At 48.0% G+C, this 24,556-nt stretch overlaps 2 protein-coding genes across 2 annotated transcripts in view; one reads left to right on the top strand and one right to left on the bottom strand.

Annotated features, from left to right (window-relative positions):
* Nucleotides 1-204: 204 nt before the first annotated feature.
* On the bottom strand, nucleotides 205-3,736 carry rpl32 (ribosomal protein L32). Its single transcript, XM_064300382.1, has 4 exons — nucleotides 3,580-3,736; nucleotides 2,441-2,541; nucleotides 2,010-2,191; nucleotides 205-373 (listed from the first exon to the last, which is right to left on the bottom strand). The coding sequence occupies exons 2-4, from the start codon at nucleotides 2,534-2,536 to the stop codon at nucleotides 244-246; spliced, it is 408 nt and encodes a 135-aa protein (XP_064156452.1). The 5' UTR covers nucleotides 2,537-2,541; nucleotides 3,580-3,736; the 3' UTR covers nucleotides 205-243.
* Nucleotides 3,737-8,864: 5,128 nt separating this feature from the next.
* LOC135235035 (dedicator of cytokinesis protein 3-like) overlaps nucleotides 8,865-24,556 on the top strand; it is a 76,801-nt gene continuing 61,109 nt past the window's right edge. Inside the window, exons 1-2 of the mRNA XM_064300233.1 lie at nucleotides 8,865-9,477; nucleotides 22,544-22,627. Of these exons, the coding sequence (XP_064156303.1) occupies nucleotides 9,441-9,477; nucleotides 22,544-22,627 (121 nt within the window). The 5' untranslated portion in view covers nucleotides 8,865-9,440. The remainder of the gene's footprint in view (nucleotides 9,478-22,543; nucleotides 22,628-24,556) is intronic.

Below are 24,556 nucleotides of genomic sequence, written 5' to 3'. Positions count from 1 at the left end.
CAACCCGTTTACCCAACCCGTTTACCCAACACTGACAATCTACCCACGTTTGGCGCGTGCTCAGACCCCGAGTGCCAATAATGATTTCGGATCGTTTGTAATTACGTGGCACTAACACTCAGAAACAGGAAAAGAACCCCCCAGCGAAAAAAAAAGAAATCCTCCGTTCACACAAGTGCACAGAAAAACGACAGAAGGGTGAGAGAAGTTGTAAATAAAGACTTTATTGAGCGAGTGGGCAGATCACTCGTTCTCCTCGCTGCGCAGGCGGGCGTTCGGGTTGGTGACCTTAATGGCCAGCTGGGCCGCCCTCTCCACAATCACCTTCCTGTTTTTGGACGAGACGTTGTGGGCGATTTCTGCGCAGTGCGTCCTACAGGGAGAGGGAACACAGCAAATTAATCACACAGCCAATCAGATTAACTAATTAACCCATTAAACTTCCAATTATCCAATCATACTGTCCTATCAGAATGCACTGTTTAAGTGTTCTAGACTTAAATTTAGTTTAAGAACCCTGAGTTATAGAGGATTTCACTAAGCAACAATGACTTTTCAGGAAAAATAAACCAGTCATTTAAATTAAAATTCAAACAGCAGTCTTTCACCCAAAGTGAATTAAAGGCACATTTCACACACAAAGCCAACAGCGATAGTTAAAAGTCCTAAGTACCAACATCAAAGACCAGCCTGCAGACCAGCACCTCCAAATGCAGAGAAGGGTTTGTTTTAAGAATAAAAACATCAGTTTGGTCGGAAAAGGTGAGACGCAGAAAACAGGCCTTCCTGACTCAGTGGGGGGGGGGGGGGGGGTAGACAGCGACAGCACCAGGCGCAACAACCACAGTCTTGATGTGCACATTCACTTTCTCCACCCAGGCAGGAGCAAACACAGGAGAGAGTCTGCTGCTCAGTGACAGAACCACTGAGACCCATCAGTGACAGAACCACTGAGAACCATCAGTGACAGAACCACTGAGACCCATCTGCACCATTACTGTACGCTACAGCCAAGCTCTCAGAACTGAGATTAACACAGAGGACCCAGACCCCCCACCCAAACTCTAAATGTGTACGACTGCACCGACCAACCAGGACGCCTAAGAGTCCACCTCTCACTCCAGTTTAACGCTGGAGCACTGCCCTTCAGTTAAAAAAAAAAAAAAAAATTTTCGGGGGTGCCAGTTTAACTGTTGAGCGCTTGGGCATGTAAGGATAATGTGTTAAGATTACAGGTGAGAACACAGGAGCTGAGCCTTTAGAGACAGTCTACAGTACTGCCCTGCACCTGTGCTGAAGTCACCAAATACACATCATAAGCACCGTTACTGCCTCAGTAACACTTTAACACTCAGCACTGCTGTAGCGTTAACCTGTACATAAACCCCACGAGCACACCTTTACGTTTCACCCATTACCACACATTTCACCCATTACCACACATTTCACCCACACTTCCCCAGCAGCAAACCAGGCTTGAACCCTTGACACTAAAAGACAAGTTGAAATAATGTCCTCAGTGGAAACAAAGCTTTGACCAATGGTGGTGCGTACACTGCGGGAAAAGGGGGGGTTACCCCACCAATAGGTGATTAAGAACCCACCATTACTCCACTGACTGATCAGAGCCAATCAGGGAGCTCGGCTCCAAACCTATTTTCAGCTGGTCTAAATCAGCAGGGCCCCACTGGCCCCTATGTCAGTTTGGGGAGTTAGGGCTGATTCTGCTTCTGATTTCAAACCTTGAAATCCCTGCCCTTGATGTTAAAATTAACTCAGTTACATACACAATCAGACCTCTCAGCTAAATCCCTCCTTACAATCACAAATCACGCACAGGAAATGGGGTCTAATCTACTGGTGAGCAACCAGAACAAGCTGAACCAGAGGTAAGTGGAATGAAACATTCTGCCCACACCGGCCCTCCAGGACTGGAACGGCCCTCCCCTGCACTGTGTGCTCAGAGAATCCAGGGTCCACCGCCTCGCTGAATCCACACCGGGACTTACTTGTTGCTCATCAGGAGAACCTCGAGCTCCTTGACGTTGTGCACCAGGAACTTCCTGAAGCCGGAGGGCAGCATGTGCTTGGTCTTCTTGTTGCTACCGTAGCCGATGTTGGGCATCAAGATCTGGCCCTTAAAGCGCCTGCGGACCCTGTTGTCGATACCTCTGGGCTTACGCCAGTTTTTCTGGAGAAACACAGAACACAAAATTCAGTTACTAGGGCAGGATGTGAGGGGAGAGTTTGGGAGGCCAGGATGTGAGGGGAGAGTTTGGGAGGCCAGTAGAGGATGCAGTAACCGACACAGGCTACAGGGAATAGGGGAGTTTACGAGCCTGCTCCAAAAAATGGTGACCTTATACAGTCAGGTGGTTGTACACCTGCAAAATCGTGGGGGGGGGGGGGGGGTTATGAACTTCCTGGCACGGGTACTCACCGCGATCTTGACATAGCGATCAGACTGATGGCGGATGAACTTCTTCGTCCTTTTCTTGACGATCTTGGGCTTGATAAGAGGCCTAAGGGCAGCCATTTTGCCTGAGGATGAGCAGAGAGAGTTAAATTATGAAACTGCACAGTTTCTTACAGAGCTGCAGCTGGGGACTGTGACTGTACAGCTCAACCCTGATGCCTCCCTGGACAGGCTGGTGTAATGTGCATCTAGTCACAGAACCACAAAGTCTACACCCAAAGAAACCTCCAGCATGAAGCTCAATAACCCTCTAACAGTCATCCATCACAGCTGTTTTAAAAAATGGCTACACTTCTGTACCTAATGCATCCAGCTAGACACCAACTTCTATCATTAGCTCTGACATTCGCAATGTCCTTACCACAGTCATAATTGAAATGGTTAGTTGTTGACCGACTTCAGGTAATAATCAAATCCTTGTTTTTTTCAACCCTGTGTGTAAATATTAATAGTTTTCACCGTGAAATAGCCACCAACAATACTACCCTACATGTCGGTTTATAACGGAGCTAATTACGGAGTATTCAACATGCTCGCAAGAATCAGTTTAACACAAACCACGCTGGACATGTTTGAAATCAGAGAACGTCGCAACAAACGTTAAGATGACTTTGCAGATTTATTAATACAGTACGTTACCGACTTCAACAGCGTACGCAAGCCTATATTCGCAGTTCAGTAGTTTACATAGCTATATAACAGAAAAGGCGTTAAACGAAAACACGACAGGCCCCCCCCCAACGCGACCTATGCACGCAGCCATTACACCGTCCCAAAATACAACTTCTCCACAAAAAATGTAACTTTATGACTTCAGCCGAGAATAAAGCTCGTGATTTATAAGCTACTTGGTCAACCACACCACATCGGTATAACGCAAATGAAGCAAGTCGTGCACCGTTGCACTGAGAGCGCTGTTGCACTGTACACAGCTAACGCTAATTACATCCTTTCATGTATAAGGTATATAACATCATAGCACACAAACTTTTCATAAATAATGGCACCCACAAGTGTTTTATTATAACAGGAATACGTATATGTGTTTGATTTGTTTGGAAAACTACCAGTACTTCAGATGATTAAAGATTTTTCCCACTCACCGATGAGTGTGACCGTCCTCACGAAGACAGTACAAGGAAGAGAAAGAGGGAACAGAGAGGATGACGGGAAATGAAATCAGAAGCAAACCCGAGAAAGCGTAATGAAACTTGACTGTTGTCTTTTTTTTAAACTAAAAAAATCCAACCATATTCATAAGTAGAAATATTGTTTATCTGCTCATTAGTAATGCGATTTTGATAAAACACGATTTTATAATCATTACTGTGATTTTGTTACCTTTCAAGACCTTTCGGAAACAACCGGAAGTATTGATTTGATAACTTCCGAGGTAGCCAAGTGGTAGAGTACCATGATAAAATGGCTTTCAGAAAAACACCAGAGCGAGAAATTTTACAATAAAAGTTAGAACTCACTCGTTAGAACTCACTCGTTCTTATAGTTTTATGTTATTACCTTCAGTGTCTTACATATACATAAACCCTCATAACTGTGTTAACAGTATCTAGGCAGCAGAAGGAATTTAAAAACATTTTTTACATCCCTGCTTCATATGAAATCATATAGCCTAAAATGTGGCCATTTTAGGCAGGACATGTAAAATACTCAATCTGCGATAATTACGAGAGCAGGCTGCCAAATGAAAGTGATGTTAGCATGCCTTTTAATAGCTAACTTTGCTGTGTCTGGGCTAATGTCGTTATCAATCTATGTATATTTAGCAAGATAGAGCAACCCTTCAACTATATATGCACTAGTGTGGCATTAAAAAATTGTGCTATTTCGTCTTGCTCCCCCAATAAATCAGTTTATGAGTAATGCTTTACACGCCAATTCTAACTACAATTTCAGGCGGACGCAGCTTCTGTTGAGTAGAGTGCATTCCCCTCAGGCACCATCAGATGGTGCCATACCACTGTCTCGGAGACAAATTTGACCGAATAAACATTAGCTATACATTTTAGTCTCACAATTAAGAACAGATGTTAATTATTTCCCCTGTAAAATATTTAATCAATCGCCAAAATTATCTTTTCAAACTTGGTTTGTGAACAATAAACGTAACGCTCGGATTTATTTGTTTGTCAGAGCTAAAGATGTTTACTGAATCCAGGCCAATCTCTTGTAAGGCCCTTCAGTTTGTTTCCTGTCATTCAATAATGAGTGAAAGACTTCCCATAAAGGTAACCTTTTAATAATCAATCCCTATATACTCTTCCATGCAAATAAAGCAAGGCTTTTGAAAGTGTCTATGTTATGATTTTCAGTTTTAATGAAGTACCCCCATTGAAGCAGATCAGCCTCTTCATTAAGAGCTACTTCATCTAAGTCCAGCTACAGTATGAGCCATGTGTATTAACTAGTGGACAAGTTTGCCACTAGCTGTGTGTCTATCTGTGTGTCCCATCCACACAGCAGGATGAGGATGGCTCTGATGAAGACCTGGATGACATGAACATGTACCCCCTTGCTGGGGGAGCCAGTGAACAGTAGTGGTGGGGAGGAGGAGGAAGTGTGACATCATGCTCTCCGACAATTACGAGGTAGAGACTGGAGAGCCTGCTGGAGGAAGAGGATGATGCAGGGCAGGAAGAGGGCAACAAAGAATCAGACTACAACCAGGAAGCCGCAGATCTCATGATGGGCAGTAGTGAGCATGTGGTGATGGGGTCCTGGTTTTGGTTGTAGGGGGGTCCTGGTTTTGGGTAGATTGGGGGGAGGGGGTCCTGGCGTGATGAGCTGCTGATGTCTTAGCTCTGTAAGTCACCTTGCTAAGCTAAATTTATAATAGTGTTCCAAAAGAAGATGGGGAAGTGAAGTTCTATTTGTGGCATTTTGTGACGGGACATCCCGTCTGGGAATTTGACTTGCCTGTTAGAGGGAGAGGAAACGGTGCGAATTTAGGACAGGACCTTTTCTTAGTTTTTTATTTGTTTGTAACTGCATATTTATTTTTTTAAATGGTTCTTTCTCCCTCTCTCAGCTCAGATCTGCATGTCTCTGAATGTGAGGTGGGAGTGTTATGGAGCGTGCATGCAGTGCCACTGTATGGTGTGAGAGTCATAGTGTGTCATACACTCTCTCACACACACACACACATATACACTCTCTCACACACACACACACACATATACACACTCACACACACACACACACTCACACACATATACACTCTCTCACACACACACACACACATATACACACTCACACACACACACACACACACACATATACACTCTCTCACACACACACACATATACACACTCACACACACACACACTCACACACATATACACTCACACACATATACACACTCACTCACACTCACACACTCACACACACTCACTCACACTCACACACTCACTCACACACACACACACACACACACACACTCACCACCACACACACACACACACACACACACACACTCACACACACACACACACACACACACACACACACACACATATACACACACACACATATACACTCACACACATATACACACACACTCACACACACACACTCACTCACACACATATACACACTCACACACTCACTCACACAGGGTCTCACTTCGTCAGGTACACGGTCACACCTCTGGAGCTCCACCTCTCCAGAACCTGACCTCAGCACTTTAGTCATCCTTTAGATGAACTGCAACGCTGCCGCATATGAAGTCATCGGATGACTTATAAAAGGCATCAGGTGAGGTTATTTATTCTGTCATTTGAGAAAGAGTTGCTGCGTTTGCATCACCACGACAGCTATTACACCCTGTTTATGAAGGCTTTGATGCGCAGCTGGAGTTTTTGGTAGTTTAATCACCTGCAGTTATTAGCAAATCGCTGTGGCCGTTCTGAAATGAACAGGAAACACTAAGTGCTGAGTCAGCACACATCCGAACGGGCTCAGTGGACCAGCTCTAAACACTGCGCTCAGAACTGAGTCTTTGATTGACACCCAAACATTTTTCTCATAAAAATGAAAAAATAAATAATTTAAGGAATAAATATTAAACAGCTATTTATTCGCGGACTTGTTTTTCTATGTATGGATTTATTTACGCATTTATGTATTTAATTATTGATGTGGTTGTTAAATTGATTTTCAGAAAGCTTTTGGTTTTATGAATAGAAACCTTTTCTACAAACTAATTGGAATTGTAGTTAATGGTAAGTTTTATTGACCTGTACAGTCACTGTTTAGAGTGCCACAGGCTGGTGTTACATTAAATATTTTTATCACCAGTTGGTTTCCAACAGCATTGGAAGTGAAGCAGGATGACGTCCTCTCTCCTGTACTGCAGTTTACATCAGTGACTGAAATAATGAAAAGACTGGGTGAGAGGGAAACATTGGGTATTGTGGATTATTTAGTCAAAGCATGGACACTAAGAAAATATATGTTATATAATTAGTTGTTGTGTCTTATATCACATGTTTTGAGTTTGTATCATCATGGTAAGTGACCTGAAGTCTATGTCTTATGTGGGCCATTTTGTATGGTATGACATGAAATTTAATGAATTAATTCAATGTAATTCCACGTTCACATTCACATATGTCCATTTATTAGTTTCGAAAGCAAAAAGCTGCACACACAGTATTGCCCTAAACTACAGAATCTGAGCTGTAGTACTTCTATTTATTGCATGGGGGTGCTATTTTGTCAGTTTTTAAATAAGTGTGATGGGTGGCAGTGCATCTTTGATGCTCTTGGATTGGAGATACTGTAAGGATGGCTCAGCATCATAAAGCCTTAAGACATGATGTGGGTGGCCGTTTTAACCAACACCGATGCCAGGCTCCAGTAGCTCTGTGATATAATGGGGCAGGGACCTGCTTTGCTGTCAGGAGGGTTGCCAGTTCAATGCCCAGGTGGGATGCTGCTGTAGTTTCTTTGATCACAGAGCCGAACCTGAACTGCACGGGTAAATATCCAGCTGTGTAGATCGATGAAACATGGCTGACTTACTGTCTCACAATCAAATTAATGACACTCTATTAAAGATTCAGTTCTACCTCAGCGCCTTTTCAATGGACTTGCATTTGACAAGTCCATTTGTCCAATTATACCACAACAGTTTTACCGAAGCATTTCGGGTTAAAGTGCATTTACCTCGCGGCAGCGACCTACGTCCAGGGAACTGAACGTACTGGAAACTACTCTGATTTTCCCTAATCGCTGTAGTCCGCCCATCCCGCGCCCTGTAAATGCAGCATTGCAATAGGCACACATATGCAGAGTTCACCGGAATGTCATGAACGCACATTCGTCGCATTTTTGTCAATGGCGAAAGCCTGTATTGTTTAAGCGCGAGCCTGTCAAGGAAACCTGCAGAAAGTGCAGCAGGTTGCTTCCGTCACCATGGTTACCTCATGTTCTAAGACGATTGTTTAGTTTTTCTCAGAAGTCCTGGTAGGCGTTTCTAGAAAATAAAATGGAAAAATAAAGAAATAAAGATTTTCGAGTTGCCATAGAAACCACACCAAATATTACACTGCAGTGGCATCTTCGATAAACAGACAGCATATGGAAGGATTCCCCCCCCCCCCAATTTCGATGTTTATATGTAAACTTTTCAAAAAAATCTTATGTCCTCTTCGTGCACTGCAGAATTTACAGTCTGCATTAGAAAAAATGTAACCTGCATATGTAACATGTAACGTAACGTCCAGGAAAATGGTTTCTGTGATTTACTTCGTTTCTTTCCAAAGACGGTCAATCAGACAATCTGAACGTACGGGCCCCCTCTCCGCAATCAACACGAGCCCGGCATCGCATGTATTTTCCGAGCGGATTCAGGGAAGGTGTTTTCATATTTAATAAGCCCATGCGTGCAACACCAGCTGCCTTCTCGTTGGGGTCCCTGACGTTTCGGCTGCAGGCGAATTGTCCTGATTTGAGAATCACCGAACCATGACGGAGCCTCAGCCGTAGCAGCAGCGCGCAAACGCAGCACAGTCAACAGCGTGCTCTCGGTGTAGCGGGCCCTGTGGGTCACTGTGGTCATATCCTGGTCTTTGAGCGCGCTTGGTCTGCTTGTTCTTTTTCTCCTAGTGCGTCTTGAGTGCTTCTAACTTATTTTTTTACTGAATTAAACCTTATCTATGTAATCATCAAAAATTAGGCTAAGCAATAATAATAATAATAATAATAATAATAATAATAATAATGATTTAACCCTACATTAAAAGTGCATAGCCGCTTACTGATTATGACTCCACGATTTATAATTCAAAGAAGAGGGAATTGCATAACTTTCAAACCCGAGCTAAAGGCTACATCACGGCGATGACGACATGCGTCATGTGACACATGTGAATATGGCGCAGCTGCGACGTCAACTGTTATTACATGAGAAGCTGCCGTAGTCACGGCTATTGTCAGGCATCAGGCTAACGGGCTAAGGATAACGCATTGCCATCTTTCACCAAAGCTGCGTTTAGATAGAGCGGATTTGTGCGAGCTTTAATCCGCCTTTAGGTTACGAGAGAAAGGGTTAATGACCAGCGTGAGATATGAATAAATAACCATTCCGGTGGTGGTGGCGATGCTGCCGCGCTGAGCGGAGGGGGGTGGGGGGAGCGCTTCCCGTACGCAGAGATTAGGATACAGAAAACACCGATCTGACCGCTTGTGAACGTCGAAAGACCGCAAAAAGGCATCCACAGGGCTACAGAAAAAAATGCATTAAAACTGAATGATCAAGCGAACCTCATTTTGTTTTATATGACAGACCATATTTTAAGTTTCGCGTTATTCATTCGTCATGACGTATAGACTAGCTCAATATATATCGGCTGCAATGATCTGAGAGATGAATTGAACTTTCACTGATATTTTTCCATGAAAACGAATAAATTGTGTTTGAATTCTTGGGGATTTTACCAAGATAATGTGGATACCGACAGAGGAAGAAAAATTTGGAGTTGGTAAGTAGATCATTGTTTGAATTTACCCTTTCTACCGGAGTACATTCCTGTTTTAGCTCGGAATTTAAATAAAGAACCCAATTCTGTAATTTACTAGGGTGACCTATTTATTTGTGTCGATTTCAGTATTTCACGGTTACTGTATGGAAAATACCTAATCTGCGCTGTAGCTACCATTTTATGGATATTTTTGATTGTCTCCATTTTTTGGTACATTATCTTAATATTTTGTCAACAATTAGAAAGCCTTCTAACTGGACTAGAATAAGAGGTAAAATAAGATAGCAGAATTAGTATCTTGCCAAAACAGTATGGTATTTCTGCAGGTTTGGCTTTTTAATACCGTATTATTTATCACCGAGTAATATTTTGTCATTATAACTTCTTTAGCAAAGACGTGTTTATTTTTTCAGTTTTTTTGTGGAAGAAAATGAAATGCGTTCAATACGAAATCTGTGGCATAAACGTTAGGCGTTTAAATCTGTTCTGTGTGTTGAATAAAGTAAACAGACTGTCTTTATGTGAAAGCCGCTTCAGACGCAGTTCAATATGACGGACGCCAGGGGGCAGCAAAAACGCTGCCCTCTAACAGGTGAAATGCTTTGAGAAACAGAGTATTAATAGATGCATCAGAGCAGCTCATAGTGTTTTGCCTTAATTCGGTAAGGTTACGATAGTGAAATGACCGCTTTCCGGTCCAGTTTTTGTTTTTCTGAGGGGCCCGAGCTCCTGATCCGTAGCTACTGTGAGCGGTGAAGACGGAAGCGGCGTGTTGCCGGGCGGATTTGTTTAAACAGTGGGGCCTGTGTGCTGTTAGCGGACAGCCTGAATAGGTCGCCACACGATGGGATGAACTTTGAGACAAATTTCACAGACAACATCCTGAGTGCTCTGTGGCCTTAACTGACTTAAGCTCGCAAAGGACCGGTGTGGTAAAGATGCCATTTCTTTCAGAGAAATGCAGGAATTTTCCAGAATGTGAAGGTTGTTAGGAATGGCATCATATCACAGTGTCCACAGCGCGTGCCAGTAGAACTGGGCCCCTGAGCTGTGTGGTGGGTTTGGTCCCGGCCTGGCGGTGTACTCACATGTGTGGGAGGATCCTTGTGTGTGTGTGTGTGTGTGTGTGCTGGTATACTGGTGTGTGTGGTGGTGTACTTGCGTGTGTGGTGGTATATTGGCATATGTGGTGGTATATTGGTGTGTGTGATGGTATACTGGTGTGTGTGATGGTATACTGGCGTGTGTGGTGGTATACTGGTGTGTGTGGTGGTATACTGGTGTGTGTGGTGGTATATTGGAATGTGTGGCGGTATACTGGCGTGTGTGGTAGTATATTGGCATGTGTGACGGGATACTCGTACATGTTGGGAATTCTTGTGCATGTGAATTTTAACAGCCTCTGGAGATTCGGTGTTTTAGTCTCTGAGAGCTGCGTTTGCCCCGACTCAGAAGGCTGGTGCTCACGGCACGTTCAGCTCTGAAAGGTCCGGGTCTGGTGCGCCGGCGTTTCTGATAGGTCCAGGTCTGGTGCGCCGGCGTTTCTGATAGGTCCAGGTCTGGTGCGCCGGTGTTTCTGATAGGTCCAGGTCTGGTGCGCCGGCGTTTCTGATAGGTCCAGGTCTGGTGCGCCGGCGTTTCTGATAGGTCCAGGTCTGGTGCGCCGGCGTTTCTGATAGGTCCAGGTCTGGTGCGCCGGCGTTTCTGATAGGTCCAGGTCCGGTGCGCCGGCGTTTGATAGGTCTGGTCTGGTGCCAGCGTTTCTGATAGGTCCAGGTCTGGTGCGCCGGCGTTTCTGATAGGTCCAGGTCCGGTGTGCCGGTGTTTCTGATAGGTCCAGGTCTGGTCGCCGGCGTTTCTGATAGGTCCAGGTCTGGTGCGCCGGCGTTTTGATAGGTCCAGGTCTGGTGCGCCGGCGTTTCTGATAGGTCCAGGTCTGGTGGCGGCGTTCTGATAGGTCCAGGTCTGGTGCGCGGCGTTTCTGATAGGTCCAGGTCTGGTGCGTCGGCGTTTCTGATAGGTCCAGGTCTGGTGCGTCGGCGTTTCTGATAGGTCCAGGTCTGGTGCGCCGGCGTTTCTGATAGGTCCAGGTCTGGTGCGCCGGTGTTTCTGATAGGTCCAGGTCCGGTGTGCCGGTGTTTCTGATGGAAAGTCATTCTGATTACACCACAGCATCGCTGCACCTGTGGAGGGATATTAATGCTTTTCTCTCCGTCCATCTGTTAACGGCCTCATCTCATTATTATTGGGGTGGAATTAATGAGACACTCAGCGCTTATGTGTGCATCCATGCCTCTGTGCTCCCTTCTGATCTGATTTTATTTTGCATGGATGGTTTGAGATGTGAGATATAGACTTATGTTATGAGTTAGAAGCGTCCAACAAGCTGAATGGTGAATAATTGGGATACTGTTCCTTTCTCTTGTGTCTCACTTTAGTGAGTGATGTAGAGACTTCACTGAGTGATGTGGAGACTTCACTGAGTGATGTAGAGACTTTACTGAGTGATGTAGAGACTTTACTGAGTGATGTGGAGACTTCACTGAGTGATGTAGAGACTTTACTGAGTGATATAGAGACTTTACTGAGTGATGTGGAGACTTCACTGAGTGATGTAGAGACTTTACTGAGTGATATAGAGACTTTACTGAGTGATGTAGATGACTTTGCTGAGTGATTTAGAGACTTTACTGAGTGATGTAGCAACTGAACCGAGTGATGTAGACACTTTACAGAGTGATGTAAAGACTTTACTGAGTTATGCAGAGACTTTACTGAGTGATGTAGAGACTTTACTGAGTGATGTAGAGACTTCACTGAGTGATGTAGAGACTTTACTGAGTGATGTAGAGACTTTACTGAGTGATGTAGAGACTTCACTGAGTGATGTAGAGACTTTGCTGAGTGATGTAAAGACTTCACTGAGTGATGTAGAGACTTTACTGAGTGATGTAAATACTTTACTGAGTGATGTAAAGACTCCTGACCTGTAGGGGGCGCTGTTGCCCTCAGCCGGCACTGTGTTAGAGGAACGTCACTGCAGCCACAGAGCAGTACTGAGAGAAGCAGGCGGCAGGCGGGGTTAGGTTCTTGTCCCTTTGGGTCTGTCTGCGCTGCTGTCTGGCAGGAAGTGGCATTCTGTCGTGTGTATTTGTGAAGATTAATATCTCTTTAAGATTAAGACTCGTACATTAGCTGTGCTTCTGAGTGACATTAGTCTTGTGAGTCCCTCCAGTGGTGTGGGACACGCTGTGTGTTGGCCTGTGTGTTAGCTCAGGGATCATTTAACACTGATAAACACACTTACCTGTCCCGTGAAGTGAATGATAAATGACCTTTATGTGGTTAGCTCCTTTCCTTTCCAGCCCGAGACCTGGCGTAGCAGTCGCCTGTGGTGGAGCCCAGCCCACATTAGAGGATTTATGGGGCGGTTTAGCCAGGGGCTAATTAGGGGGCTGGATTGAAAGAGTTGGGTTGGGCCTGGAGACATGGAAACCTGACCCCTCTCTGTAAAAGCCATGGACTCTAGATGGCTGCAGTGGGTCAAGATCTTTCTCTCTGTCTCTCTCTCTCCCTCCCTCCCCCTTCCTCCGTTTCTCACTCTCCCTTCCTCCCTTCTTCTGTCTCGCTCCTTTCATCCAGCCTCTCTCTCCCCTCCCTCTCCCTTCCTCCCCCTGTCTCTCCCTCTCTCTCCCTCCCTTCCTCTATCTTTCTCCCTTCATCCCCCCTCTCCCTCTCTCCCTCTCTCTTCCTCTCCCTCTCTCTCCCTCCTTCCTCTATCTTCTCCTTCATCCCCCTCTCCCTCTCTCCCTCTCTCTTCCTCTCCCTCTCTCTCTCTCCCTCCCCATCTCTCTCCCGCCCCCCATCTCTCCCTTTCTCTCTCGTGCTGGGGTACCAGCAGGGAGAGGATTCTCAGTAGTACAGCACACAGCTCACTGACTCCATTATGAAATGTCAGCTCCTCTGTGATGGTGTTTGCCAGTCTGATAACAGCCATTGTTGTCCATTGTAGTTACAGGGCTGATTACAGTAATAACTTACCTTCTGGGACCTTTTTACTACTGGGTGTTGACTGGCTGTTTCTACAGCTGCAAGTCTGATGAACTCCCATATGAACATTTCTTTTGACTGATTGCAATATTAGTCGATTGCTTATGCAGAATGCATAGAAACCCTATGGCTGTGCTGGATGCTAACCAAGAGCAACTTTAATGAATTAAAACCTAAATGTGGTCTGTAGTGTGGACCCAAGGGGCCACCGTTTTGAGTGGACTGAATCGCAGAACTGCGCTGTGCCCATTTTAACTGTTTAAACTGAAACAGATTATCGCTGAAAACCATAAAATGAACAGCTGTTCCAAAGGGCTGGGTGCTGTCTGTGGTGCTGAAATGCTGGCCATGGTGTGCTAGCTCAGTGCTAGCCATGGTGTGCTAGCTCAGTGCTGGCCATGGTGTGCTAGCTCAGTGCTGGCTATGGTGTGCTAGCTCAGTGCTGGCCATGGTGTGCTAGCTCAGTGCTGGCTATGGTGTGCTAGCTCAGTGCTGGCCATGGTGTGCTAGCTCAGTGCTGGCCACGGTGTGCTAGCTCAGTGCTGGCCGTGGTGTGCTAGCTCAGTGCTGGCCATGGTGTGCTAGCTCAGTGCTGGCCACGGTGTGCTAGCTCAGTGCTGGCCACGGTGTGCTAGCTCAGTGCTGGCTATGGTGTGCTAGCTCAGTGCTGGCCATGGTGTGCTAGCTCAGTGCTGGCCGTGGTCTGCTAGCTCAGTGCTGGCTACGGTGTGCTAGCTCAGTGCTGGCCACGGTGTGCTAGCTCAGTGCTGGCCATGGTGTGCTAGCTCAGTGCTGGCCACGGTGTGCTAGCTCAGTGCTAGCCACAGTGTGCTAGCTCAGTGCTGGCCATGGTGTGCTAGCTCAGTGCTGGCTATGGTGTGCTAGCTCAGTGCTGGCCACGGTGTGCTAGCTCAGTGCTGGCCACGGTGTGCTAGCTCAGTGCTGGCTATGGTGTGCTAGCTCAGTGCTGCCCATGGTCCTGAATGAGTCCATGCTGTGAAAGAATGAATGAATGAATATTATTTATTTATATAGCACCTTTCCAAAGCAAATATCATTAAGTGATATACAGATCATTAAACAATTAGTGTAAACGCATAAGGACACAAAGAAAAAACAAACTTGACAATAACATTACAGAAATGCTTGTCTGTGCGATTAGGACATCAAATCCAGTACACCGTGTTCACAGATCTAATGTCCACAGGAAGGCTATTCAGAAGCCCAGGAGTTGTGGTGGCAAAAGGTGGATGAAACTGTCTATGCTGCTGAAGTTTGGTTTTTTTTTTTTTAAAGAAAAAGGATCCTTTGTTTTACCAGAGAAGAACCTCCTTTGAGATCAGAATCTCTTTTGAAAGGATGACCTGAGATAAAAGCTAGTGACACAGATAAGAAGCCTGAGGCGCTGTCCATGGTGCTGACTGTGTTGCAGTTGAAAAGGGCCTGTGGCAGCCAGGAGGGGGGACATGAGGTGGTGTAGATGCTTGACTCCTGGTGGGTTGCAGTGCTCTCCTCTGGACATTCTACTGGAAATGTGTGCATCTGGCTTGATGCTGTAGTCTCTGTCTCTCCCCAGGTTTGGCTAGCTCGTCGGGCAGGTTGTGTCTGTATGATGGCGCTGTTCTCTGGGCTCAGCAGGTTGTGTCTGTATGATGGCTCTGTCTCTCTGGGCTCGATGTCGTTGAGGCCTGTTTTGGGATTGGCTTCTGGCTCTGCTGGCTCGCTGGGGTCAGGTTTGTGGGTTCCTGTATGATGGCTCTGTCTCTCTGGGCTCAGCAGGTTGTGCCTGTATGATGGCTCTGTTCCCTGGGCTCGGCAGGTTGAGTCTGTATGATGGCTCTGTCTCTCTGGGCTCGGCAGGTTGTGTCTGTATGATGGCTCTGTCTCTCTGGGCTCGGCAGGTTGTGTCTGTATGATGGCTCTGTCTCTCTGGAAGACTGCAGCGGTTTGCTTGGAATGTGAAAAAGGCTCCCGGATTCTCTGGGTGTCACTGCTGCAGCTGGGGATCCCCGCTCCCCGTTTTGGGAGCCGCACGTCAAGCTGAAGTGTAGTTGTTTGATTGACAGGCCTCAGGGGGATGTGACTTCACTCTTCTCTTTTGTCTGTGAGCCTGTGCTCTCACTATGTCTGTGAACCTGTGCTCTCACTGTGTCTGTGAACCTGTGCTCTCACTGTGTCTGTGAGTCTGCACTCTCTCAATGTCTGTGAGCCTGTGCTCTCACTGTGTCTGTGAGTCTGCACTCTCTCAATGTCTGTGAGCCTGTGCTCTCTCAGTGTCTGTGAGCCTGCACTCTCAGTGCATCTGTGAGCCTGCGCTCTCACTGTGTCTGTGAGCCTGTGCTCTGACTGTGTCTGTGAGCCTGCGCTCTCTCAATGTCTGTGAGCCTGTGCTCTGACTGTGTCTGTGAGCCTGCGCTCTCTCAATGTCTGTGAGCCTGTGCTCTCAGTGTGTCTGTGAGTCTGCGCTCTCACTGTGTCTGTGAGCCTGTGCTCTGACTGTGTCTGTGAGCCTGTGCTCTCTCAGTGTCTGTGAGCCTGTGCTCTCACTGTGTCTGTGAGCCTGCGCTCTCTTAGTGTCTGTGAGCCTGCGCTCTCTTAGTGTCTGTGAGCCTGCGCTCTCTTAGTGTCTGTGAGCCTGTGCCTCGCGTGACCCAGTTGTTGTTGGGGTTTTTGTGAAGGCCCAGCTTCCGGCCTGTGCAGGAGGTTTCCCTCTGAGCTGCCGGAGCACAGGGTCCAGTGTGAGTGATTAGGAGCGGCTTTTGGGGCCCGTGAGTTGATTTGGCTTCAGTCTCTCAGATGAGCCTCGTTGCTCCTGCTTCCTTTCATAGCCATCCCATGTTTCTGTTTGTTTCTTCCAATTTTACAGTTTATAAGCTTTTGTTTGTATTTCTTTTTAAAAAATATGCATTTTTCTTTTGCATTATATTCTTGCTGCTTTGCCACGTGTCCGGTGTTCCAGTAGTAGTGTAAAAGCACACTTAAACATCGTTCTGAATCACAGCCTCTCCTTCTGTGTGTCCTGCAGAATAAACTCAAACGTTTGGCAAAGCCGTGCTCTGATATTCCTCTGGGGTCAGTAATGCACTCATAAACGTTCCTGTTCTTTTGCTGTCCAGCCTGGGAACTGTTACAGTGGCTGTTTCATTATGTTAAGCTCAAACCTTTCTAACCTTTTCATTTTGCACCAGGTTCTGAATTATTACAGGGAGGAGACATGTGCACTTATTACAGGGAGGGGACATGTGCACTTATTACAGGGAGGGGACATGTGCACTTATTACAGGGAGGGGTCATGTGCACTTATTACAGGGAGGGGTCATGTGCACTTATTACAGGGAGGGGACATGTGCACTTATTACAGGGAGGGACGTGCACTTATTACAGGGAGGGTCATGTGCACTTATTACAGGGAGGGACATGTGCACTTATTACAGGGAGGGGACATGTGCACTTATTACAGGGAGGGGTCATGTGCACTTATTACAGGGAGGAGTCATGTGCACTTATTACAGGGAGGGGACATGTGCACTTATTACAGGGAGGGGTCATGTGCACTTATTACAGGGAGGAGTCATGTGCACTTATTACAGGGAGGGGTCATGTGCACTTATTACAGGGAGGAGACATGTGCACTTATTACAGGGAGGGGACATGTGCACTTATTACAGGGAGGAGACATGTGCACTTATTACAGGGAGGGGACATGCGCACCAACCCCGACCTGGCCTGTTTCTTCATTTCTCTTACAGTTTGCAGCAATTATAATTTAATCTCTCCCTCTCTCTCTCTCTCCCTCTCTTTCCATCCATCCCTCCATGTCTCTCCATCCCTTTCTTTCTCTCATCTCTCACTCTCTCTACCTCCATCTCTCTATCTATCCCTCCCTCTCTCTCTCTCCATCCCTCTCTCTCCATATCTCCATCTCTCTCATTCCCATGGCCTGGCAGTCACATTGACCTGGTTTTTGCTCTGATGGAAATGTGGAAGGTGTAAAAGTTATAAATATTTCAGGCCTGTTTTAAATCCTCTTGCTTAACTCGCTGTTCTGCCGAGCTTTCCCAGGCTGTTCTCGGGCTTTAGCCTCTCAGCTCAGAGCTTGTATCCCAGTGCTTTCGCTTAAGGTTGTTGATGCAGAAAAATTGTTGAGAATCTGGTAGGTCGGCACTACGGCTTCACACTTTAAAACCTACTATTCTTCTGCAGAGCTGCGCTTAAGCAGTGTGTGAACTGTTTCATTACACATTTAAAATTGTGGAGTACAGAGCCAGATCATAAATATGTATTTGTCCCAAACATTATGGAGGAAACTGTATATGCATATGTATATGTGTTATGAGCATCACTGTGGTCATGTGAGGCGTGTGGTGTTTACTTGACCGTGTCTGTGGAGCTGTGCGGTTGCCATAGCAGCCTCTGTGGATGATCACTTGCAGGGATGATGAGGGAGTGTTGGGTGGGTTTCCTCACGTTTGATACGAGCGTGGCTCTTCCTCAGCGCTGGCCCTCTCCTCTTCCTCTTCCTCTTCGCTCGCTTGCAACACCCTTCCAGAGGAGTGTCCCAACCTCTCGGGGGAGGGGTGGGGGCGACTCAACTTCCTAATTCCAAAATGGGAGAGGTTCCTGTTTTAACGGGATGGTACACTTTCTGGAGTGTCCCTGATATTGCTTCGGTTTTTGTGAATGTTTTTGATTTGGCCACTCCTGTTCTCCCTCTCCACTCCTCTCCTCTCCCCCGGACACTTTTGTGTGCAATGAAGGACATTCTGGATGTTCAGAGATGTTTCTGACAGCCTGCTGGCTTTACTATGGCTGACATAGAGGCCAACATGGGTTTGTGGTTTAAAGCCAGAAAATAGACTTCATGTGTATGTGGCAGTGTTAAGCCGGCTGTGCAGTTATGAGCTCTCTATAGCTCCTTTCCCAGCTGTAACTGCTGCTTCGCTGGACTTCTCTGTTTTCAGACCCCACAGGTCTCTGCTGTTGCTGCCTTCGTGCAGTTTAATGCTGACGAGGCCGTTCTTGTTCCTGTGTGTGTAACTCAGTTTGATGTTCAGTAGAACCGTTGACAGGCCGTCAGTGAGTCTGCTCTTCTTGCACTTGCAGTCTCTCTGTGAGCTCTACTCTCTCCCTCGAGGGAACTTTGCACTTTGATGTCTGACCTTTGACCTCTGATCTTTGCCGTTGTGGTTGGCTTGTATGTCACTCTGGATCTGAATTGAATCCAGTGTGTATTGATTGTGTTTGTGATGGAATGGTAGTGTAGGCATTATTTTTATACAGAATGACACTTGCAGCAGTGCAGCCGTGCTGCATGGGGGGGATGTTGTTTGAGGAGGTGCAGCAGTGCTGTATGGGGAGATGTTGGTTGAGGAGGTGCAGCAGTGCTGTATGGGGGTATGTTGGTTGATTAGGTGCAGCAGTGCTGCATGGGGGATGTTGTTTGTGGAGGTGCAGCAGTGCTGTATGGGGAATGTTGGTTGAGGAGGTGCAGCAGTGCTGTATGGGGAATGTTGGTTGAGGAGGTGCAGCCGTGCTGTATGGGGGGATGTTGGTTGAGGAGGTGCAGCCGTGCTGTATGGGGGGATGTTGGTTGAGGAGGTGCAGCAATGCTGTATGAGGAGGTGCAGCAGTGCTGTATGGGGGGATGTTGGTTGAGGAGGTGCAGCGAGAGTGCTGTATGGGGGTATGTTGGTTGAGGAGGTGCAGCAGTGCTGTATGGGGTGATGTTGTTTGAGGAGGTGCAGCAGTGCTGTATGGGGGGATGTTGGTTGAGGAGGTGCAGCAGTGCTGTATGGGGGGATGTTGGTTGAGGAGGTGCAGCAGTGCTGTATGGGGTGATGTTGGTTGAGGAGGTGCAGCAGTGCTGTATGGGGGGATGTTGGTTGAGGAGGTGCAGCAGTGCTGTATGGGGTGATGTTGTTTGAGGAGGTGCAGCAGTGCTGTATGGGGTGATGTTGTTTGAGGAGGTGCAGCAGTGCTGTATGAGAGTGCATGTTGATTAGAGGTTAGCGCAGTGCTGATGGGGTTAGATGTTAGTTAGGAGGGCAGCCAGTGCTGTCAGCAGAGCGCTCTGTGTGGTAGGTGTGTGTCGCGCCTGTGTATGTGTGTGCGTCGGTGTGATGCTTAATGTGTGTATGTGTGGGCTGTGCCCACTGCTGTTAGTGCATGTTGGCTTGGAGTGGTGTGTTGTGTGTGTTTGTGTGTGTGTGTGTGTGTGTATGTGTGTGTGTGTGTGTTGGTTGTGTGTGTGTGCTTGTGTGTGTGTGAATGTGTTATAGGCTTGTGTGTTGTGTGGTGTGTATGTGAATCTGTGTGTATATGTTGTTTCTATGAAGGCTGTGTACTGTTTATACCATGTGATAATAACTGTTTGACCCTAAGGATCATGGCTGTTCCTCCAAAACGAGAGGCTGAGTCCACTGATAAAAGCCTGTGCTTCCAAACTGCACTTTCCTCAAACAGCTGTCCCCAAACAGCTGTTCCCCCAAAACAGCCTGTTCCCCAAAACAGCCTGTTCCCCAAAACAGCCTGTTCCCCCAAAAAGCCTGTTCCCCAAAACAGCCTGTTCCCCCAAAACAGCCATGTTCCCCAAAACAGCCTGTTCCCCCAAAACAGCCTGTTCCCCCAAAACAGCCTGTTCCCCCAAAACAGCCTGTTCCCTCAAAACAGCCTGTTCCCCCAAAACAGCCTGTTCCCCCAAAACAGCCTGTTCCCCCAAAACAGCCTGTTCCCCCAGCCGTCCCAAACAGCTGTTCCCCCAAAACAGCCTGTTCCCCCAAAAAAGCCTGTTCCCCCGAAACAGCCTGTTCCCCCAAAAAAGCCTGTTCCCCCGAAACAGCCTGTTCCCCCGAAACAGCCTGTTCCCTCAAACAGCCTGTCCCCCCAAAACAGCCTGTTCCCTCAAAATAGCCTGTTCCCCCGAAACAGCCTGTTCCCTCAAAATAGCCTTTTCCCCAAAAAGCCTGTTCCCTCCAAAACCTAGCCTGGGTGTCCCCAACAGCCTGTCCCTCCTTCCCAAAACCTCTAATGCACATCCTGTCCCCATCTGTCCCACACACTGCTAATGCACATCCTGTTCCTCTTCCCCACACTGCTAATGACATCCTGTTCCCTCTATCCACACACTGCTAATGCACATCCTGTTCCCTCTGTCCCACACATGCTAATGCACATCCTGTTCCCTCTGTCCACACATGCTAATGCACATCCTGTTCCTCTGTCCCCACACGCTAATGCACATCCTGTTCCCTCTATCCCACACACTGCTAATGCACATCCTGTTCCCTCTGTCTCACACACTGCTAATGCACATCCTGTTCCCTCTATCCCACACACTGCTAATGCACATCCTGTTCCCTCTATCCCACACACTGCTAATGCACATCCTGTCCCCTCTATCCCACACACTGCTAATGCACATCCTGTCCCCTCTGTCCCTCACACTGCTAATGCACATCCTGTTCCCTCTATTCCACACACTGCTAATGCACATCCTGTTCCCTCTGTCCCACACAGTGCTAATGCACATCCTGTTCCCTCTGTCCCACACACTGCTAATGCACATCCTGTTCCCTCTGTCCCACACACTGCTACTGCACATCCTGTTCCCTCTGTCCCACACACTGCTACTGCACATCCTGTTCCCTCTGTCCCATACACTGCTAATGCACATATTACAGACTGGTGTGTCTTAATATGCTACCGACCAATCACTGTGGCCTCATTGTTTGTCAACCAATCACTGCTGCCTCATATCAATTTCAACCAATCACTACTGCCTCATTCGTCGGTTGAACAATCACTGTAAAATTTCTTTGCTGGCTTCTGCAGAAGGCTGCTTGGGCTGAGATTGATAAACGATTATGAAAGATAACATTGGTCCGCAGTAATCTCCAGGCTCTTTATGATGACACTGAAAGCCCCTTCACTCACAGTATTCTTTCACAGCAGACATTTAGCTCTATCGCTGTGTCTCTCTGCTGAATTTAGATCATTTCATTTAAGACTGACCTGAATCCCTCTGCTCTTGAGTAGTGAGCTGCCCTTGTCTTGCCCTGGGTCTGCATGTCTACCCATGATTCCTCAAACAAGGGGAGGGGCTTCACTGTAACGGTGACATCGTATCCTCTCCAGGCTCCATGAGAGAATAGTTGTATTGTATGTGTGATAGTATTTACAAAAACAGGGCTTGGCAGTTGTTTGGCATGTGGTTTTAGCTCTCTCTCTCTCTCTCTCTCTCTCCCTCTCCCTCTGTCTCTCTCTCCCTCTCTCTTGCTCTCTCTCTCTCTCTCTCTCGCGCGCTCAGCCATGGAACAGCCAGGGCACCTCAGTAATCAGGACATTACTGCAGTGTACAATGTAGCACAGACACTCATAGAACAGCACAGACACTCACATAGATCAGAACAGGCACTCATAAATCAGCACAGACACTGGCGACTTCACAGAAGCCTGGCTGACGCTATAACGACAGACACACATAGAGCAGTCACTAGGCTCTTATGATGACACTAAGCCCTCATAAATCAGCACAGACACTTCCAAACGCACAGACTCTCTAAAGTATCTTAGACGCCTAGTATGAGCTGCACTAGACGCCTGAGTGCAGTCACAGACTCCAAAGTAGCTCAGACGCTCATAGAGCAGCACAGACACTTCTTTACATGCAGGAGAATTAAGATGCAAAGCTGTGATCATTGAGCTGTGATCTCCGTGGATGAGGGCACTTCCTTCATGGAGATCAGATAATAAACAGTGATGACGTATGTGTGTGTGCATGCATGCATGTGTGTGTGTGTATGTGTGTGCGTGTGTGTGTGTGCATGCGCGTGCGTGTGTGTGTGCATGCGTGTGTGTGTGTGTGTGAATGTATCTGAGAGCTTCTGTAGGTGGGGCTGTGTGTGTGGCTGCTGCGCTGTCCGCTGGTCACATTGCCCCCCCCCCCCCCACTTCCCTGGATTTCTGAGCTTAACCGCTGTCTCTCCCCCCCACCCCCCCACCCCCACCCCCTCTGCAGTCATCTCCAGTTTCCGTGGCGCCCTGTCCCAGGGGCTGGTGCTGGAGATCGGGGAGACGGTGCAGATTCTGGAGAAGAGTGAAGGTAAGACCAGCGCTTGCACTGGACACTCACAGGAAGGGAGGAGGGTGGGGAGGGGCCGCAGTCTGGTGGCTGCATTGAAGAAAGTGCTGTGTTTAAACTGCCCTGTCCTCCTGTGGCCCCTGCCCTCTCTGTGGCCCCTGTGCTCTCTGTGGTCCCTGGCCTCCCTGTGGGTCGTGCCCTTCCTGTGGCCCCTGCCCTTCCTGTGGCCCCTGTCCTTCCTGTGGCCCCTGGCCTCCCTGTGGCCCCTGGCCTCCCTGTGGGTCATGCCCTTCCTGTGGCCCCTGCCCTTCCTGTGGGTCATGCCCTTCCTGTGGCCCCTGCCCTCCCTGTGGCCCCTGTACTCCCTGTGGCCCCTGTGCTCTCTGTGGCCCCTGCCCTCCCTGTGGCCCCTGTAGAGTGCCCCTCTGCTTTCTGTGTGAAAGCTGACATTACGGCTGTTCTGCCCCTTTAATATGTCTGCTTCTGTACACAAATACAGACACGCTAATGCGATTACCTGCCCGTATCTCTCCTGCTGTCTCATCTGTACGTGTCTCACATTACTGCTGTTTATGCCACTGTGAGACTGTCCCCTCACTGAGCCATCTCCCACAATGCACCTGTGTGTTTAAATGGGCTCACACAGTGCAGAGTGCTGGACACCGTCATCCTCACTGATGACATTTGCATGCTAATGCCTGGGAAATGCATTATGAGCGATGCTGAAACCATGAGCCACTGCATCAGACTCCACACAGATACCCCCTCAGCTGGGTTAGCATCTCCACACCAGGCCTAAGGCCTCAGTGAGTCTGATGTTAAGGCCTCAGTGTGGCTGGCGTTAAGGCCTGAGTGAGTCTGGCGTTAAGGCCTGAGTGAGTCTGGCGTTAAGGCCTCAGTGTGGCTGGCGTTAAGGCCTCAGACAGAGGGGGCCCTGTGCCAATCATCCTCCTTCCCCACCGAGGATGAGTCAGTGTCCACACAAATCACTCCGCTTGCAGGCTCTGCATAAATTTGCATACGTTTGCATAAGAATGAGGCAATCGGGGCCTCCGCTCCACGGCCCCTCTGCCCTCTCACATCAGTCAGGAGCTGATTTCAGCTGCCGCTCCTGCCGCTGCTCACTGTAATCACTGTCATTATTTATCTGAGGGTCAGACGTCCCTGTCTGCAGGGGACCTGAGTGTGGCTCGTATTTCACACCCCCCCCACTGCCCCCCCCCCCCCCCCCAGCATGTTTACTGAAGCACATCAGGTCAAGTGCCCTGCAGAGGGGAGCAACAGCAGCGCTCCACCTGGGAATCAAACCCGCAGCCCCTCAGGTCATGCCCCAGGCTCTCCTGTACAGCCTAATGGGCCTTTTGATGAGGTGATGGAGGACTGTGCTCTGTGAGTTCAGCGCTCTGTGAGCTCCAGCTCAGCGTTCTGTGAGCTCAGCGTTCTGTGAGCTCAGCGTTCTGTGAGCTCAGTGCTCTGTGAGCTCCAGCTCAGTGTTCTGTGAGCTCAGTGCTCTGTGAGCTCCAGCTCAGCGTTCTGTGAGCTCAGTGCTCTGTGGGCTCCAGCTCAGCGCTCTGTGAGTTCAGCTCAGTGCTCTGTGAGCTCAGCTCAGTGCTCTGTGAGCTCAGCTCAGCGCTCTGTGAGTTCAGCTCAGCGCTCTGTGAGCTCCAGCTCAGCGCTCTGTGAGCTCAGCGCTACATGAGTTCAGCTCAGCGCTCTGTGAGCTCCAGCTCAACGCTCTGTGAGCTCCATCTCAGTGCTCTGTGAGCTCAGCGCTCTGTGAGCTCCAGCACAGTGCTCTGTGAGCTCAGCGCTCTGTGAGGTCCATCTCAGCGTTCTGTGAGCTCAGCTCAGTGCTCTGTGAGCTCCATCTCAGTGCTCTGTGAGCTCAGCGCTCTGTGAGCTCCAGCTCAGCCCTCTGTGAGCTCAGTGCTCTGTGAGCTCAGCGCTCTG

The sequence above is a fragment of the Anguilla rostrata genome, chromosome 11 (assembly GCF_018555375.3).
Source record: "Anguilla rostrata isolate EN2019 chromosome 11, ASM1855537v3, whole genome shotgun sequence".
NCBI lineage: Eukaryota > Metazoa > Chordata > Actinopteri > Anguilliformes > Anguillidae > Anguilla > Anguilla rostrata.
The sequence above is the reverse complement of the archived record's forward strand: the minus strand, read 5'-3'. Positions and strand labels throughout refer to the sequence as shown.